This window comes from Acipenser ruthenus, chromosome 18 (genome assembly GCF_902713425.1).
Source record: "Acipenser ruthenus chromosome 18, fAciRut3.2 maternal haplotype, whole genome shotgun sequence".
In the NCBI taxonomy this organism is placed as follows: Eukaryota; Metazoa; Chordata; class Actinopteri; order Acipenseriformes; family Acipenseridae; genus Acipenser; species Acipenser ruthenus.
In genome coordinates, this window is record NC_081206.1 from 19,451,753 (window position 1) to 19,472,474 (window position 20,722).

The 20,722-nt window shown below is 39.5% G+C and overlaps 1 protein-coding gene across 4 annotated transcripts in view; it reads left to right on the plus strand.

Moving 5' to 3' along the window:
- LOC117400535 (serine/threonine-protein kinase PAK 6-like) overlaps positions 1-20,722 on the plus strand; it is a 40,756-nt gene that overhangs the window by 7,495 nt on the left and 12,539 nt on the right. Inside the window, exons 1-2 of one of the 4 annotated variants that reach the window (XM_058991432.1) lie at positions 1,695-1,835; positions 12,318-12,544. In XM_058991432.1, coding sequence (XP_058847415.1) covers positions 12,341-12,544 — 204 coding nt within the window. In that variant the 5' untranslated portion in view covers positions 1,695-1,835; positions 12,318-12,340. Of the gene's footprint in view, positions 1-1,694; positions 1,836-12,317; positions 12,545-15,939; positions 16,491-20,722 lie in introns of those variants that run through there. The other 3 variants (XM_058991436.1, XM_058991433.1, XM_058991435.1) reach the window with 3 other exon arrangements.

Consider the following 20,722-nt stretch of genomic DNA (forward strand, 5'->3'; position numbering starts at 1 on the left):
GAAGCAACAGCACCCAGACATCATAAAATAGTAAGAGGAATGTACAAATAACTTAATGACATTTGAAGCTACTTGCTCTTCAATGTATTTGGTAAAAACAAGCTCTAACAAATAGGTTTTTATACTCTTGCTCAGGCCCAAGCAGTTAAGGGTTAAATGTGCACTGTTTTGAGGGGAAAAAAATGTTGAATGTTAACATTATCAAACAGCGCAGTAATATTTTCACATTCTGCAGTTTTCATTCTCTCTGTGCTGCAAATAAAGTTTTTTACCACCTATATCACTGCTCCAAATTCTATAGGCTTAGCATCACACACATTTACCATAGCATCGTACCCCTGACACAGCATTAGATCTAATCAGACCGATTTTACAAAATAAATCTACTGGGCAAAAATTATATCGATGTTGATAACAAACCCAACTGGCACACTAAACCAGGAAACTAAAAGTACATTATGGCGATGTAAAGATGCCATTGCAGCCTACTGTGCTTGTTTCTGGTATTGTAAAATAACCCTTTTTTTTAACCTACATCTTGTTTATTTATGATAGTTTGTTTGTACATTTTAAAGCATGTAACTATACAGCAGTTAAGATTTTGGAAGATTATATACAAAAGGGTTAAACATGCAGGCTTGTATTTGTCCAAATGGTCCTATTACCCTGGCTATGATCTCAGAATAAAGGCTTATTACAGCTCTCTGTAATACGAATGGAAAAGGGTGAAAGGGTATTTTCTTATGATGCCTTAACCTCTGGAAGCCACCGTTAGCTGGATTCATCAAGTCTATGCCGGTATTTAAGTCATGCCTGAAGGTATTGTTTGTAAGTACACGTAATACAGTACCTAGCTAAACCTGATTTCAGGTTTTCAGACTTTATTAGTTGACTAAACAAACTGACTTGATCTAAATTGTATTATATACTGTAATATTGTCTTTGTTTGTGTTTTTATATATATATTTATTTAACCATGCTGTACAAAAGTAGTTAAACATAACCTAAAATTGTGTTCCTACAGCTGAATTTACCTTAAGGGGATGTAAACAAACAAATTGCAAACAAGCTGGTCAACAAGGTCAGCTTCCTGGAAAAGTGAAGGACGCAGAAATGTAAATTATTGAAGAACGGTGAATTGAAAATTGACCATGCGTTTACCATGGCTGTACTATGAATTTATTACACTTTATTATGCTATGCTTTTATAGTATACTACAGTAAAATAGAAATGAAAGTTAACATAAACATAAGGAATTATGCTATGTTACATAACATGGTTGTGAGACAGCTTTAAAATAAAAAAAAAAAACACCTTTTGTCCGTAAAACTTGGGAGATTTACAAAGAGGCTTTACTCTTCCCCAACCCTTTCTTGTAAAAATTAAAACATCGGTATGGAAATATCATCTAACACACACAGCACATAACCTAATCAACCAGTCATGGATACAATCAGTCAGTTAGTTCATTAGACAGGCAGACTCTTCACACCCTTTTCCACAGGTACTGTTATGTCCCGCCCCTAAACATCCGAGTGCCAATAACAATGTTTCTTCACCTGAACGCTGACACACTGCTGCAATGATCCCCACACTCTCAACAGTCTCATCCGCCACACCCAGAATTCAAACTCTGACAGCTTCATGTGCTTACACTGTACAAACATGCCAGCTCTCTCTCTCTCTCTCGCTCGCTAGCTCTCTCTCTCCCTCTTGTACTCACACACCTACAGGATTTCCCACTGGCAATCTAGGCACTGCAGTTTAGGGACTAGGGGAACTATCACAACTGTTGAAATACACACATAAGGAACGGTGGTGGACAATACATTGGGTGAGTTTATGTGTTTTTTTTTCTACATTTGTAACAATTCATCAGCATCTGAATTGATGTGGTTGTTTAATTTGAATTCCTGATTACCATTCCTCTGGGATTTTTTGGGATTTTCTTCAAGAACCCATGGAGCACACCTATATTGTGACTGCCTGTAAAGATTGGGGGTTGCTGCATTTGGGAAACAAGTTGTTGTGGTGTGAGTTCAGGTCCTTGAGGGCAGAATCACAAGTTTAGGGAATTGCACTGGCCGTAAAAGGCTGCCTGCTTGAGGTATGTTAACCAAATCAAAGCATTTACTCCAATCTGTTACCCCCTTTAAACATTTTGATTGTTCTACCTTGAATTATATTACAGGAGTAAACAAAACAGGTCTAAAACTATATTAATGAGCCACAAACAAATGACAGTATAAGGTTAAATAATGGAGAATTCTATTAGCAACTCCATGCTATCAACTGTAGGTATACTGACTCGTTTTGGGGTTATTTGTGAGATGAGGGGCATTATGGTGTCGAGTTTCTTGTGGACAGGAATAACAAAATCGCATGAATGCAGTTGGCAAATCTGTTACCCCCTTTAAACATTTTGATTGTTCTACCTTGAATTATATGATAGGAGTAAACAAAACAGGTCTAAAACTATATTAATGAGCCACAAACAAATGACAGTATAAGGTTAAATAATGGAGAATTCTATTAGCAACTCCATGCTATCAACTGTAGGTTTACTGACTCGTTTTGGGGTTATTTGTGAGATGAGGGGCATTATGGTGTCGAGTTCCTTGTGGACAGGAATAACAAAATCGCATGAATGCAGTTGGCAAATGTTTATATATTGCCGTTTGTCTCTTTGACTTATACCTCAGAAGTTATAGATGAACCACAACCGCAGTCTCTCGGAGAGACTGTAGAGTAGAGGAGCACAACCATTTCTCCCCTGTACATGTTGCTGTTGGCTTGGAGGCGTGTCAGTGTAAGGAGAGGCTACATGTTCCAGCTAGACTGCTCACTGCATTAATAGAGCACGTCAGCTTGACTCTGAGTACTGTTGGTTTATCACAGAAAGAAAACTAAACAAATACAAGACTCTCGATGTGCGTACATCAAATTAAATGGCCCATAACAACAAAACAATTTGACAAAGAACTGTGCAATTCTACACCTTGCAATTTTGATGAAGAGCTTTCTTATCCTGTGAAATGCCATGCTAAAACTGCAGTTAAATCCATGTAATGCATAGCTAAGCATGTTAGTGAGTTAAAACGTTAGACAAGTGACATTTATTACATACTTACTACTGCTCTTTTAGAACTCAATCAAGATTGTTTTGATTTTTTTATGGGTCATTAAAACCAGTGTTACTTATAACATTAGACCTCTTCCCCTGCCTAAGTGCTCCGGACTGCAGACAGTTCAATCCATCAAGTCTGGCACACTTCACTCTGTCCAGCTCAGTAATCCCACCCCAGATTCTGCCCTCTGTACTGTAGGTGGGCATGGATATTTAGATCACTGGTGCCGCTGGGGAGTGCTTTGGGAATTCTCAAATGCAAACAATTGTCCAAACTGCTGTAACATTTTTCCTACAACAGCTGTGGACTTTATGGCTACCCAAAATATTGCAGCTGATCTTGAATGAACAGATTGCTACTGAAGCCATTTCATTGTCCATCATTCACCCTGCCCATCAGCCCTGCTTGTACTGTTTTTAGAAAAAAAAACTGCTTCTGTGCTGTCTAAATGTCATATTGCAGTGTGCAATTAACAGCCTGTCACAAAGACGGCCGGAGTGGGTGGCGTCAGACCAGAAGCAGGAAATAAAACGACAGAGAGGTGTGGTTTGGTGGAGCTGAGCGAATGGTTTCGCTCTGCATTTAATAAACAGAACAGAAAATAAAAAGGTTGAACAAACAAACACAAACACAAAACAGGACACGGCACTTACGCCAAAATAAAGACAAACAAAACGAACTAACACTTAACAAACGGTGCACGGAGACAAACAAACACGGTGAGAACAAACACTTTACGTTTTTATTTCGCTTTTCTTTCTCCTTCTCTCTCTCTCCCGTTCTCCACTCTCGAACACCCAACCCCGAGTGAGTCAAACGTGCATCTATATATACTGTTGTGCTGGGATTCAATTACTAATTAATTATTCACTTGAATCCCAGCACGTGAATTAATTCTGTGCAACCCCATGCTCACATACTATACTTTAAATGCACGTGAAGTGCAATCCCGTGCCTAAATATAATTATACAATTTAAATACTCGTGCTGCACACACCCATTTATATCTCGTGTACCAATGACTATACACCAACATTAACACACGCAACATACAACATATAACACAGAAAATACACACAGGGGCGGGCACTTCGTCACACAGCCCCATTTACCAAGTTGCTGTTTTCTCTGTTTCAACAATAGCTGTGACTGATTTGAGCTTTTATTTACACAGAAGTGTGCTGCAATATGTTTTCAGATGATACAACTGGGGTGTTTGTTTTAAATTTAGGAGTGGTGGGCAGCAGTATCTCCAGGATAAAACATATCAAACTAAAGCTGCAGTGTCTCACAATCATGTTCAGTTTTACCCTAAAATATAATTTCTTGGTGACTTGGCGACGGAGGTGGGAGCAGCGTGTAGTCTCCCCCTTTTGCAGGGGACTGGTGCTGCTCTGCCTCTCTTGCAGGGGACTGGTGCGGCTCTGCCTTTCTTGCAGGGGACTGGTGCGGCTCTGCCTCGGAAGGGGAAACCAGCAGGCATTCTTCCTCTGCTGGTGGAGATGCGGACAGCAGGCATTTTCCCTCTGCTGGTGGAGATGGGGACAGCAGGCATTTTCCCTCTGCTGGTGGAGATGGGGACAGCAGACATTCTCCCTCTGCTGGTGGAGATGGGGACAGCAGGAATTCTCCCTCTGCTGGTGGAGATGGGAACAGCAGGCATTCTCCCTCTGCTGGTGGACATGGGGACAGCAGGCATTCTTCCTCTGTTGGTGGAGGTGGGACCAGCAGGCATTCTCCCTCTGCTGGCAGCTTGGGTCCTAGGGCTATGGAAGCCCCGACTTCCCTCTCTTTGGGCTGTGGACGCACCGACTCCCCCCTCTTGGGCTGTGGACATTCGGGTTCCTCCCACTCAGGCGTAGGACGTTCGGGCCCCTCCCACTCAGGCGTAGGACGTTCGGGTTCCTCCCACTCAGGCGTAGGACGTTCTGGCTCCTCACACTCAGGCGTAGGACAGTCAGGCTCCTCCCACTCAGGCGTAGGACGTTCGGGCTCCTCCCACTCAGGCGTAGGACTCTCAGGCTCCTCCCACTCAGGCGTAGGACGCTCGGGCTCCTCCCGCTTGGGCTGTGGACACTCAGGCTCCTCCCGCTTGGGCTGTGGACGCTCTGGCTCCCTCTTCTCCTTTCCCCTTCTCTGCCTCCTCCTCCTCTTCCTCTCCTGGGCCAGTTCCTCCTCTCTCTCTTGGTAGGGGCAGCGGAAGGGACAGTTGGCGAACAGATGATCCTGGTCGCAGAGGAGGCACCCCGGCGATGGCTTGTTAAATCGCAGTGGATGTCTGGCCCTTAGGCGGCACTCCTCCTCCCTGTCCTTCACCTCTTTATCCTCCTTCCATCCCATTTTATTTATTTATACATATTTTTTTGTAATCCAAATTTTTATTATTTTTTTCCCCAAAAAATGCGGTTCCTGCTCTGGTCTGACGCTTGGAGGCACTGTTATCCCACGATGACACCACGTGTCACAAAGACGGCCGGAGTGGGTGGCGTCAGACCAGAAGCAGGAAATAAAACGACAGAGAAGTGTGGTTTGGTGGAGCTGAGCGAATGGTTTCGCTCTGCATTTAATAAACAGAACAGAAAATAAAAAGGTTGAACAAACAAACACAAACACAAAACAGGACACGGCACTTACGCCAAAATAAATAGACAAACAAAACGAACTAACACTTAACAAACGGTGCACGGAGACAAACAAACACGGTGAGAACAAACACTTTACGTTTTTATTTCGCTTTTCTTTCTCCTTCTCTCTCTCTCCCGTTCTCCACTCTCGAACACCCAACCCCGAGTGAGTCAAACGTGCATCTATATATACTGTTGTGCTGGGATTCAATTACTAATTAATTATTCACTTGAATCCCAGCACGTGAATTAATTCTGTGCAACCCCATGCTCACATACTATACTTTAAATGCACGTGAAGTGCAATCCCGTGCCTAAATATAATTATACAATTTAAATACTCGTGCTGCACACACCCATTTATATCTCGTGTACCAATGACTATACACCAACATTAACACACGCAACATACAACATATAACACAGAAAATACACACAGGGGCGGGCACTTCGTCACACAGCCCCATTTACCAAGTTGCTGTTTTCTCTGTTTCAACAATAGCTGTGACTGATTTGAGCTTTTATTTACACAGAAGTGTGCTGCAATATGTTTTCAGATGATACAACTGGGGTGTTTGTTTTAAATTTAGGAGTGGTGGGCAGCAGTATCTCCAGGATAAAACATATCAAACTAAAGCTGCAGTGTCTCACAATCATGTTCAGTTTTACCCTAAAATATAATTTCTTGGTGACTTTTTACTTTTCAATATAACCACAAGATTTTGTAGTTTGGATCACGGGTTTTTAGTTCTGAATTGCCAAGTATATGAAATGGCCGGGAAAAGTTTTTTAATTGTCCAGTACAGTTTATGAACCGCGTAATTCCAAGTTGGAGAACGATTGAAAAATACCAAAATTGCAATATCTCTGCTACAAATTAATAGATTTTTATACTGTTTTTGCTGAAACTTAGCTACAGACTGTACGTTGTAAAACCCAGAGAGGTATGGTAAAGAAAATTTAAAAAATAAGACAAACCGTAAATTCATAGTATAACCAGGGGAACATTATTGTACGGGGAGCATTCCATTGGCTCTGGCGCTCCCATGAGTTAGGGGCTGTTTCTTGAGGAGGAAATCGGATGTAAAATAATTAGGCAGGATATGCAGGGATTGTCGTTTATTTAAAAAAAAAAAATTCTACCCCGACTTTAATCCTTAAAAAAAAGGTAGCAGGCATATCTATTGTACATTTTATATTCCTTACATACTAGGATTGTAAGTGCCCTAAACAAAAGGGAGTTCTAATCTACAGGATACTTGTATTAAATCTACAAGTACACATAGGCTCAAGATCCATTATACGGTAATTATCAAGGTTGTAATTAATGTGATGCAGAATACTCCTAGAATGGGACAATCCACATGCACTAAAGTTTATATGAATCAAGTTTCCAGGACAAGCACTGCTCGAAACTCAACCTCTAGACACTAGTATACAATACTCCATTCAACCAGTGCAGTGGCAACCCAAACAACATCCACTTACTTCCAATGCAGAGCAAATGGATGAGACTTCCGCTCTTTATTTTACAAATCTAAAGACATGACATACCAGGCTCACTGTGAACAGTACACTATCCTACATCACAGTGTGATGAATAAATGCATAATGGAGACTGGGCTATTGTTATTCATTTTACCACCAAAATAAAACTGCAATGATGACTGCGGAAACCAGTATCAAGCTGAATTTAAAAAAGAAATGCTAAATCCTCTACCCTCCGTTATGCATGTCTTCAACACAATTCTCCACACTCTAATCCTCACTAACACCCGTGAACACCTATTTTATACACATTCCCACTGCCACCGAATAATCCACACACACACACCCGTGCTTCAGCAGGTCTTTTGCCCTGCCACACTGCCACATACCTCCCCCCTATGTGCGCAGCACACATAGCTGCCATTGGCACCCTCCCCCCCAAAACACAACCTCCCTCCCATCAAGACCATCTTTCCTCATGTGAATCCTTGGGGGTGGGTTGGTAATTGGGTCTGTGGCGAGGGTCTCCTCACCTCCTGACAGCGGGGCGATGTATTCCAGCAGCGAAACTGCTGCTGGGGGAAATGCTGACAGCTGTAATGCTGACAGCTGTGCGGGCCACCACAGCACAAAACCCCTCACCTCAAAACCTTCCACCTCTAACACTGACATTAATACTCCAGACTCTAATCCTCACTAACACCCATGAACACCTATTTTATACACCTGTGGCTGGAGCCTTAATTAATTAGAATCGCTAATTCAATTCACGGCTCCAGCAACATTCCCACGTGATTTTTCAGGGAGGATTTTAACTCCCTCCCTGCCATCCAATAATCCACACACACACACACACACACACACACACACACACACACGCACGCACATGCACGCATGTGCTTTGGCAGGGCTTTCGTCCGCCACCCAGCCACATTCAAAAGAACAATTGTAAATGACATTGCAGTTGTGCTGGTCAAGATCATTTATACTACAGTAGCAAAAATAATTCTAAGTTTAGCTTTAACATTTAAATGTATAATATCTTTCCATTGTTTCCAATTTCCAGTACGCCTTCTTTCCTTACAACATTGCGTAACCAAATGTGAATCACTCTATGTTTTGACAGTTGAAGGTATAGTAATCAAGCAAGGTATAAAATGAGATCGACTTGCTTAGCTTCAGCACCATTTTCACTGCTCCATTTGTCATGGTTTAGTTCAATTTTTTATTTCTTTAAGTTGTATTTAAAACAGAACAGCAATATACTGCATGCTGGTCCATACGTATTATAGTCTCCCAATGCTTGCTGTGCTGGACATATTTTCCCTTGACTGTTTTAATACATTATGGCGGCATTCAATGTGGAATTCTAACAGGAATAGAAAAAGATTGTATTTAGACAGATGTCTCATTGATAAAATCAAGTTTGTTTATATATTGTTCCATATATCTGAAAAACCTCTTTAACAATTGTCATGAAACTTGGAATTAACACTAATCAGCATAAATTATTGAGATTATTACATTCTGTAGATATATGGAGGTGTGTGTACATCTGTCCATCTGTATGTCACACAGCAGGTTCTATTGACCTGTGGGTTTCATTTGCATCCAGGTGGTAAAAACATGTCTTTGTTCAAAAAAGTATTTTATTGCAATATGGTTTTCACCTCAAGGTGTGCAAATCATTCCCGATACATTGTCTGTTCAAGATCCATGCCACAGGGCCACAGCTTTTCACACTTTTACAGATTTCATACAAAATTCACTTAATTTTGACTCAGATCGATTCTTCAGAAGTCATGCAGAGTAGATCACTTGCTTCAGATTTGTAAACTAAAAATAACAGCAAATACACAACTGGAAACAGCAGGCAGAGTGGGCATGTTGCCTGGGTGTAATACAACCCAAATAAACATCAGTAGAACTCTAATTAAGTGCATTAGTGTATGGTAGTTGTCCGCATCAGGAAGGTAAACCACCAAGGAAATGCCTTCTTTTCATTTTTTTTTATGATTTACAAACCTGGACATGGTGCCTTTATTGTTATTTTAAATCATTCAATTACACGTTTTTCTCCCTATTTTAATGTTTGGTTTTATTTCTGTTTCTGTCTAAATGTTCCTCTACCTGCAATGAAGCCTCCTGATTAGTGGATGAAAGTCCTAACAGACTTGGAAGACTTGTGGCATCCCTGTGAGGACTGGCCCAGAGTGATTTTAAACATGGGGCTCTCAATATTCCTTTTGGTTACGGTGCCAGATATACTGCTAATTGAGCCTTTAAGTCATTGTCTTGCAGTGGGAGAGACAAGATTTGCTACAAGTGCTACATTCATATGCAGGTCATGCATACGTGTCATGGTCTAGTAGCAGGCTGTCAACTGGTCCAGTGCTCTGAATAGGATCTGTTGTATAGAGAATGATATTTGAATTGTCCTACAGGAAGACTGAATAGCAGTGTTGCAATTTTATATTGACTTTAATACACTGTGCAGTCTATTACTAAGGAAAACTGTAATACACTTGACCAGGGTTTCCAGTCCTGGTCCTGGGGGACCCCTGTGTCTGCTGGTTTTTATTACAACTGAGCTCTCAGTTACTTAATCAAACCCTTAATTGAACTAATAATGTGCTTAATTAGACCTTTTAATTGTTCTCAGCTCCTACAAAGTTGCCGATTTCACGTTACTTATAAAATTGTATCGTTAACTTGAAATCTCCAACTGTTTAAAAAGCTGAAAACAATTAAAAAGGTATAATTAAGCTAATGAATAGTTCAAATCAGGGTTCAATTAAGTAATTGAGAGCTCAGTTGGATGAAAACCAGCAGACACAGGGGTCCTCTAGGACCAGGATTGGGACCCCCTGCACTGGACACTTACAGATATTTTGTTAGGATGATCAAAGTTGCATTGAATTAGCTTAACGTATATTATTCAGTACAGCATATTGCTTATCCATGAAATGAGTTTTGGATAGTCAGGTTATCAGGCTATGGATTGTTTGTGTAAATAACTCAATAAATAGAGGACACTACAGGAATGTTCATGCCGAAGGAGGGTAGGGGGTTGTTTATGGCCATCCTCATGAATAAAATAATCACAGACTCCATGTTTTCCAAGGGAATATTCAGTTTATATAGTACTATAGAAAAGAAAGTATTGTAGCAGCAGAGTAACCGCAGCGAACAGTAAACCTCACAAGGACTGTGTTATGGTCTGGGGAAGTGGTTCGGACTTTGTACTGTACCCATAATATTACCTATGTTGTGCGCTGCTGTGTGTGAGTGAGTGAGTGTTTCGCAGGCTAATCCTCTCATCCTATCCTTGAGCAGCCTGCCTGTCTGTCAGTGTGTGTGTGTGTGTGTGTGTGTGTGAATGCAAGTGGATACAAATGGACCAATGGGTGATCAGTGGGCGGAGTCAGCATTCATAAAAAGGAGTGCTGTGCGCCAGTTTAGGAGGGTTGAGTTGGGAGTATTGAGAGAGAGAGAGAGAGAGAGAGAGAGAGAGAGAGAGAGAGAGAGAAGAGAGAGAGAGAGAGAGAGAGAGAGAGAGAGTATGTATGTATCTATCTCTCTCTCTCTCTCTCTCTCTCTCTCTCTCTCTCTATATATATATATATATATATATATATATATATATATATATGTGTGTGTAACTAAAACCTAACCGTTTATAGTGATTCACTTTGATAGAATATATTCTCTACCACTGAAAAATGATGGAAAGACCAAACTGCCAAATCTCGACTGGCAAATCCGAGCCGAGCCACACCTGCTATTGAGTTCTACTGTTCAGTTTTCCTAGATATAACACGCTTGGGGCATGGATTTACTTTTACAAGAGGAAGATATCAGTGATAGAATACAAAGCTGTATTGAACTGGCAATGTATTCCTGTGAGTATCTGTTTTAAAGTTACCACCATTTTAAAACAAATACAGACAAACCTGTTCGGACCCGTTTGGTGCAAACCCAGTTTGTCACAAATACTTATTGGAGGTTCATCTACAGCATGTTTAATACATCAGAAAACTGTTTCTCAAGATACAGCTTAGACCTAACTACTGCATTCTGCTTGTTTGGAATCATTTTGTAATTGAAGGATTATGTTTAGCAATGTGTTGTTTTTCTTTCTTTCAGTCTCCTGGCTTAATTTCCTTTTTGTTCAGGTAAAATAGTTATGCCATGATGTATCAACAGTTCCCCATGAAGAAAGCAAATACGAACCTCACGAAAAACAAATCACTGAACAACATAATATTCCACTGGAATGCAATATAATGTAATATAATTACACAATTCATACTGGCAGTGTCATTAATTTATTTAACTCCAACCAACGCTGCCCAGGGCTCATTATTTGAACCCCCCCCCCCCCAAAAAAAAACATTTACACTGGAGTAGTTCCAACAAAAGACCACACCCACATGCCTCTCACTTCTTGCTGAAGAAACCTTTTTCAAAACTAGCTTTTTTTATCATTAATCACCATTGTGACCGCCAATGTTTGGTGAGCAGCAGTGATGAGCAGTAATTTGAGTCAGATCATTGACTCAAGTGGCTTTTCACTGTGGGAGTTCTTTAAATAACAGCTCTCCGCTCTTATTCAATATTCTGCTGGCTCCTATTAAAAACAGACTGTCTTCACAAATTTTGAAAGTCCCAATGGCGCTATAGGCTTTTTTAATGCAGTTGAGAGCTATAACGTGTGAAGGAGCTGTAAACAAGGCTTTGAACTCCATTTATTTATTTAACTCTTTCTACTGGCCCTGTTTCATAGTGATGAAAATCTTTAGATTCGTTATATTCATTTGGAATAGTGTATGCAGATATTTCAAGCACAATGCTACAGAGCCGGTTGTCCCTTCCACTCCCAGTCTTTGTTTCAACCCCATTCTAAATGGTTTAATTGAAGTAATTAACCCTCCATCCAGGCCCTGATGAAGTTATATATCTCATTTTACCTGAATAGCCCACCAGGACCGTAATTGGACACCCCTGCTGTAGAGCATAAACATTATACTGTACAATTGCTCCCAGGTACCTAAACAGATATGCATTATTTTTCAGAAGGACCTATCCACCGCTGAAAAATGTTCCGCAAGAAGAAGAAGAAGAGACCTGAGATCTCGGCGCCGATGAACTTCGAGCACCGCGTCCACACCTCCTTCGACCCCAAGCAGGGGAGGTTTGTTGGCCTCCCGCCCCAGTGGCAGAGCCTCATCGAGACGCTCAAGAGGCCCAAGCCAATGGTGGATCCCTCCAGAATCACAGACGTAGAGCTCAGACCTAAGAAGGTAGGCCAGAGGTGTTACTATCCCTTACAAATGATTGTCAATGTCAATACAATAGTTCTGTACTAAAGGACATGTAAAGCCACACAAAGTTTCAGGCAAGAAACTTTAGATACACCCACAGATGTGATAACTTGATTTATAGGATAATCCTAGCAAACAGCAACAAAATTCAAAGCAGAGATCATGCAGGTACTACCATCATCCAGCTGGTAGCTATGATACGTTTACAAGCCCAGTAAATGTAAACCTTATTGCTGTCTGTACCATGCTTTTGAGTTTAACCCCTCCTCCCCAACCTCCACCTGATTTTTAGCCCCGTCATGGGGGACTGGCAGTTGGGCAGTCGGGCAACAACGGCTGAGAGACTTAAATGAAAACTCCAGCTTTGAGAAAATTTCTTTGAAAGGTGAGGGCTAGTGCTGCACACTTAACTTGGGCATTTCTGACTGCAAACATTTTCAGTTGCTTGATTTGTTGTGGTATTCTTGTATTTTCATCCTGCAAACAAGCCTGTATTCCTTTGTGCAGAAGACCAGGTAGTGGTCACTCAAGGTACATGTCGTTTATTTCATGTTGTCATGGTGCAGCACTCAAAGTAACCCTCCACCTGTCGGAATAGCGAAGGATTAAAAAAGTCACAAAAGTGATGACATTTTCTGTCAAAATGCTATTCTGTTTTTGATCTTACTGTGCCATTGTGCTGTGGTCCTGGTGTTAATTCATTTTTAGTTTTTTTTTTTTTTTTCTGTCATACAAGTTTGGATAGCTTATTGGAATTTTCTTAGTACCTTCAAAACTGGTCAGGTTTCCTTTGTTGTGAGGTAGTATTTTACATACTGCTTTGGCACACAATGTCCACTGATATGTTTGCTGTTCCCAGCAATGCGATCACCAACAAAGCAACACCTATTCCAAGTACTGTTTGTGATGCCACCGAGAATTGCAAATCAGATTGAAAATTACTATAATAGAGGGATCACACTTCACTATCTCAAATAGGGCCAATATGCAACCCATTTTAAATATATATTTAGTCCTCAAGTAAATGCAGTTGTTATAAGTGAAGTGCCTGTTTTGAACACTAGAGGGTGCCTTTGTACTGTGCAGGGCTACAACATGCTCAGGGCACCAGCTCATTCGTATTTGTTAACTGAATATAACTGTGTGGTTTTATAATAATGCCAACTACTGTCCTAAAAGGACCACCAAATATTTGACTTATGCCAGGTCTCCAAAAGTGGTAGGCAGGCCCAATAACCCACTGCTTCTAAATACAAACCTTAATGTGAGCAAATGTAAGTTATCTTTTAAAAAAAAAACATTACATGGAGTATATCAAAATATACTGTATTTCAATATGATAGTCTTTGCTAAATATTTATATATTAGCAATACATATCAACCTGCTAGTCAGTAAATAGTTTCCCTTGACAAGTTTTTGTTACCTGTACTGCACTAAAATGACATAGGCTGTAACTGCAGTACAAATACAAGTTTGTTACCCCTCTTTTGCCTCTTTATGGTGTTTGTAATAATTCTGTGGTTCACAGCTGTGTTGCTCGAATGGTTTTACAATCTAACTGCCTGTGTGGTTTTGCTTTTTGCTTTGACCTTTCAACTTTGTTAACTGCTTCATGTTAAAGTTAAGAAGCAGGTGGATTCAGCAGAGCTGAAATGGTAAGGGAGATGTATACATATACATTTAAATGGAATTTTTACAGTAGCTTTCCACAAGTCTCAAACATTAGCCTAGCTATCGTAAACTAATGAATCTGCCTTAGCCATAGTTCAGATTAGTGTAAATGTATACAGCTTAAGATGAATGGTTTTAATGTGTTTAATTTGGTTGTTTCAATAATCGGCTCTCTACAATAATGACCTAAGAGTAAAGATAGGTGCAGTTATTTACACAATATTAAGAATAGGTCCAGTAGGTCTACATTGCAGGTACTGTGGATTTATTTAACATTTATTTGTATATATAAAAAAAAAGATTATTGCCACATTATTAAAAACGTGTTAACATCGTCACATTTAAAATCCTTCATTTTGTGAGTCAATTAAGCAGTTTTACATAGAGATAACACAGAGACAAGTCATAAAGGCCTACAAATGCTACAGTATTTCAGACAAAGATACAAAATGACAAAATGCTCAAATTACAAAATACTCAGAAATTAGTATTTTCATAACTAATGACCAAATAAAATGGAATGAAGCGAAATAAGTGGCAACCTCTGCCTGTAACCCCCTTCTCCTTCTGTGTACAGATAACACCCTTCTTCACACACAGAGGGGAGAAAACCATCAGGTTCTTAAACACTCAAGAAGGGATAGTAACTGGGGAGCAGGTGAACAAGTTACACTGGTGTATTCTTCACAGAAAGGTTGCCATTGTACTTTATAATAGTGCTGATCAAAACACCAGAACTCAAAAGTGTGAAAGCACTTGGATTCCTCAAGAACTTGTGCCGGGGAATGTCCGTACCAAGGTTTATTACCATTAAATGAGCAGTTCTCAAGGTACACAGTAGTTAAAATGTACTTGGCGAAAACACACATGTGCAAGCGTCTTAAGTATTCATCGCCCGTAAGGAGCATTTGTTTCTCTTACATGTGACATTTAGGATTGTGCCCCATAGGGGGTCTAGTAATCATATCAATGGAGTGATGCAAGGCAAAATCATATCAGGGGGTCCTTCAAAAATGGATGTCAATTTTACTCATTTCTGCTATAAATTCTTTGCAAATTGAATACATTTAGATTTGGATTGATTAGGATTTGGAACAGCAACGGGAAATGTCAGTTGGGATATTAATAGAAAATATTGATTATTATTTATTATTTCTTAGCAGACGCCCTTATCCAGGGTGACTTACAAATGAAAACAAATGGGCATGAAATTAGTTCCTGAAAGTGGCACAGAAGACTAAAATAGCCAATAGACAAGTCCTCATTAATTGAATTAGGGTTAGAACAAACCACAACAGAATTAGCATTAGTAACCATGCAAATTGATCTTGGATAATGAAAACAGAATACATTTTTTGTAAGACTGGATATAAATAAACTAAACAAATTGCACTAGACTAGATCAATTAGGAACACTGGAATTGAATTTGCATAAGACAATAAAACAACTTTGCCTGTTCTCCATGAGATTTTGAATGTATAACAAGGGTGTTTCCTAAAGACTGTTTTTAAAAATAGAAGTAACATTCCTTTTCTATGAAGATTGAGCAATTCAAGGTTAATATACCTTAGTGGTAGGTTTTATAATCACACCTGTGAAGAAACCTTGACATACTGTTACTCAATCATCTTGTTTGTCTTGGCACGAAGAGAAAAACAGGTTTTCAGACAACTGCAATAAATTCCGATTGTAAAGGTCTTTTGCAAACACAGTTCAAATATATAAATTGTAGGAACTTACTGCAGCTTTGAGGTAACTTTATGAACAGCCTATGAGCTGTATTTAATGATGCAGCAGAGTAATCAATTTACTACAGGTGAGAAGATAAAACCGGCTCAGCTGGATATAATACAGGTGGAAAAGATATAAACAGCCTTGACCACTAGAATGCATTCATTTTTTGTTTATAAGTTCAGTCTTGTTTAATGTCTCTTTGCATTCTTAAGTACTGAGTTGCTCTAAGGGAGAGTCTACCTATTGGTATGCTTTATACTAGTGAAAAAAACACTTCATTGACCCCTGAGGCAATTTCTAAAACCTGGCGTGGTTTGTTGTTTCATTTGTATGCTGTCAATGCATTAATGATCCTGCCTAATTGAGGGAACAGAAGAGCAGAAGATCAAACATGTAACTGCTAGTGAAGTCTTTGTTTGTATTTAGGAAAAAAGAAGAGTCCTCTTATTTTATTGAATTTAACTGGAAGTCATTGATTTATTTCTCCATGGTTCCGGACTGCCTGCTGATTCTAAGTGGTAAGTAAACTAGTCACTGTATCGATTTCCTCAGAGAAGGAGAAAGGGGAAAGTCAGAAGTTAGTGTAGCAGTGTAGTAAAGTCAAATAAAAAAGTCAAACAGGCAAGGATGGTAAATCACAGATACATATGACAAAGTGCAGTAAATGCATGCCTTTATAAGAGCTTACCATGGTATATTTGCAATTTTTGCATGTTTTCCCCATGATTATACTATGCATTTACCATGGTTTACCATGCTTTTTTTTTTAAATATGCTTTACCATATCTCTCTGGGCTTTACAATGCTCTACCATACTTTCTCTATACTTTATTACACTTTGCTATGTTTTTACTATGGTAAACTTTTATAAAGGTAGTATAAGTATGGTAAACAAAATTACTGAATTTATTTGGTACTTTTTTATGGGTATACTACGTTTTCAAATAACTGTTCATTTAAGGGTCTTTTATCGTTTTAAAAGTAAAATGATGTATAGAATGTAAAAGATAAACCACAGTATTTAAAAACAAATTCAATACTTTTTAATAAGTCTCTATATAACACTACTCAGGTGCAGAAATGTATTATTAGTATCTATGCTAAGTATAGTTGTCTTACTGTGTTATTCCAGGAAAAAAGTGATTGTGACTTATAATGATCAAGTTTAGACATGATACTTGCATGGGTGTTCATTAGTAAAATCAAGTAAGAATTGAAAGTCTGCGCCATGCAGGACAAACATATTTTAAAACCACATCTATTTAACATCTATTTAGAATCCTTGCATAACATATAAAAAAGTGCTAGATGGTGAAGACTGGAGTACCGTTCTGTTGAAATCATATTGCGACATTCAGCTAAATGGGGGAAAATTAGACTGATTTGATAGAGTCAAATAGTAGAGGTAAAAATAGCTTTGAAACTGAAGCAGTGCTGCTGCAGACCACTTATTTGCTTTGTTTTTAGAAGAAGACGCTGACAGTAAAATGGTACTGCTTTCCTCTGACATCTAGGGGATTCTCTGTCCTTGTAAACCCAGCCGCACGTCACATCAAGTCATGTGATGACATCGATAACTTCACATGACGTGCAATTACTTGACTACTAGTTTCTAAGGTCGAGTGTTGAATGTATTCGACTAGTCGACACTGCCTCTACTCTATCGCAGACTTTTTTCCATTGTATTCTTGTTGTATTAAGTGATATTTACAAGGGGTTAAATAAATCACCGTAAAGACCTGGTCTTTACAGTTTATAAAATAAAAACTACAGTATATACCAAACTATTGAAAAGCTCAAACCCAAACGGTTAAATTTAACTTGAATGGGTACTTCAGGTTTTTTATTATTATTTTTTTTTAATGAGTTGTGTATTATGATAAATCCTGCCTCAAGTGCTCCAAGGCTTATTAAAATAAATAAAATAAATAAATAAATAATAATTAGTCTCTAGATTAGCCCAAGTGATATGTCCTTATCTCCTCTCTTCTTTGGTCTCTCTTGTACCCACACTTAGGTTAATTAGGATTTCAAAACCCAGAATCTTGTCCCCATTCCTTAGATTACCCAATAGAAGGGGTCTCCTGAGTGGCACACTCTGCGTTGAGTGCAGGATGCGCCCCATAGCCTGGAGGTCACCGATTCAAGTCCAATTGGCTGAACGCTGCCTGAGTGGGGAGGGCTCAGGTCAGCCAGGATGTCCTTAGCTCACCACGCACCAGCAATCCCTGTAGACTGGCCGGACGCCTGCAGGCCTGCCTGTAAGTTGCCCAGAGTTGCGTGGTCCTCCGACGCTGTGGCTGCATGGTGGGCCTGCAGAGTGAAAAGAAGCAGACGGCTGACAGCACACACTTCAGAAGGACGCGTGTGTCCATCTTCGTCTCTTCCGAGTCAGCGCGGGGGTGACAGCGGCGAGCCGGGTTGAAATAAAACACTGTGTAACAGCTAAGTGTTAATGGGTTTAGTAGAACTCAGTTTAGCTAGCTCTGAATGACTGATTAATGGTTTACTGTTGCTAGTTTGAGATTTTTTTAGGTTTTTACTAATAAACACTTACTGCTCAAAAAATGACAACTGGTCAGACTACATTAAAAAACATTCCCTCTAAAGGGGTTGTGACGCACAGAGAGCTGAAATTGCAGCAAACTGAAATAAAGGAACCGAAATAGAATGAAGACAAGCAATTAGATGTCAGGGGTTATGTTCACTGTGGTTTTAAAATGTGCCTTTTACTGATAACCATTTATTCATCACTGCTTCATAATTCAGAAAAGTCACGTCGATATGATACAAAATGTCAAAGAGAAAACAAATATATATATAGATTTCTTAAAGAAGCGAGATTCTCTGGGCTATATTTTGCAAACACATAAGGGATGTAACATTGGAGACCCCTTCCCTTATATTTCTCTCTCATAACTGGATGTTGTTCTGTTAGCATCAGCAGGATCCTCAGACTACAGTGAAATGCCACTCAGCTACAAAGTAAACATTGTCATTGTGAGTTTGAGAGAGACAGACATAGACAGAGATACCAATAACACAGGAGACAGATTATGACAAGAGCTTAAAAATACATCTTACCTGTTTTGCATTTCCATTTGCTACAGCTCTCCAGTGTGTAGTTTTGAAAGAAACACATGCTATAGGAAACACGTCTTTTCAATTTAAAACCAGAAATCTGTTATTACTTTAAGTTAAATGAAGTTCTAAGTGTCTGTGCCTTATTCTCAGCATATCTGTTACACTTGCACTTCCTGGGTCATTTTACTCAGCAGTGTCTTCTGGGTCAAAGCATGTTACGGCTGAAAGAATGTCAGTCAATAGGGGGAGCAGCTGGTTGGTTAATAACAGAAAGAAAGCCATTGAAGGGGTGGGGACGATTTCACCCTCCATGTGAAGGGTGAAATTGTTCAACACTACCTGAAAGAATGGATTGCAACCTGAGATGAATGAAAGTTCACAACAAGTAAGATGTATGGAATTATTTTGTAGCTGTAATCACTTTAAGGCTATATTCTGCAGAAAAAGGATACTGTTGTAAAATGTGGTGAAGCATAGTGAAAATATGGACAACATGGTTAACTATCTCAGCCCTTCAAACCAGTCAAGGGCAGATGAATCCACTCAAAGCAACAGGCTGTTATCACATTCTAGGACAGATAACTCTATTTAACTTTAACACCACACAAGTAAAGTGGTCAAGGGTATGCCCATATATGTAATGAGTTATTCTGGGTTATAGTTACTTGTATAGAATACACCATAGTAGTGGTAGCTCTTCCCTAAAACCTTATTAGCAGCATGTCCTAAAACCTGATTAGCAGCATGTCCCTAGTTATGCAATGCTTTCCTGGTTATGATTCTCCAAGCTATATGCTATAGAAAGTGAAAAAAAATCTTGATTTTTAATTATTTTCCAAATAATGCTTTGAACAAACAAATCTACATAATATGCATGACTAAAGCTACAACCAACACACTTCTTTTTGAAACTATAGGACACCTTTGAATAGCATTGATGGTCACTGGAAGCTATTTGAAAGGGTACATCAGGTGAAAAGTTAGAACTGTTTCCAATACTGAATAAGACAAAAACATGAACATCTATCAATAAGACATCTTTGCTTTCTGATTGCAAGCTCATGTATCAAAGCTAAACACATGTTGACTGGTTCATGGTGGTTCCAACTCTTTAGCGTTAAGAAAGTGCATGGTATGCATTTTTGTTTGTAAATGTACCTATCAAGAGAACTAAAGCATGGCATGGTCTTTATGCAATCAAATGACCCATGTTTGAAGATGTGTTCCTAGGAGGACTGTTCTGATTAACATATTAATCGGACCGATTAATGAACTAATCTTTTTTTTTTTACAATTTAATCATGCAGAATTAGGTTTATGTTCTGTTTGGCCAGCTAAGAAAATGATAGCCCTGTGCTGGCAGCCTCCTTATTCCCTGCCCTGTCATCAATGGACCCTTGCATTCCTTGACAATATTTATATGGAGCTTTCTATTGCTCTGGTTCATGGGACCAGGGAGGGGACTGTACAGGCCTTGGGAGCAGCCGCAGATACCATTAAATTGCTGATAAACAAGTCCTCAGCTGTCAATGTCTGATGTGGATTCTTGGGGTCCTTTCTAGGGGTGTGAGTGTGGGGGAGGGAGGTTGCCATCTGGGGAGAGGGGGGAGGGACTGGGAGGGAGGTGGGATGGGGATAGGGAATTGGGGGGTAAATGGGAATGTTC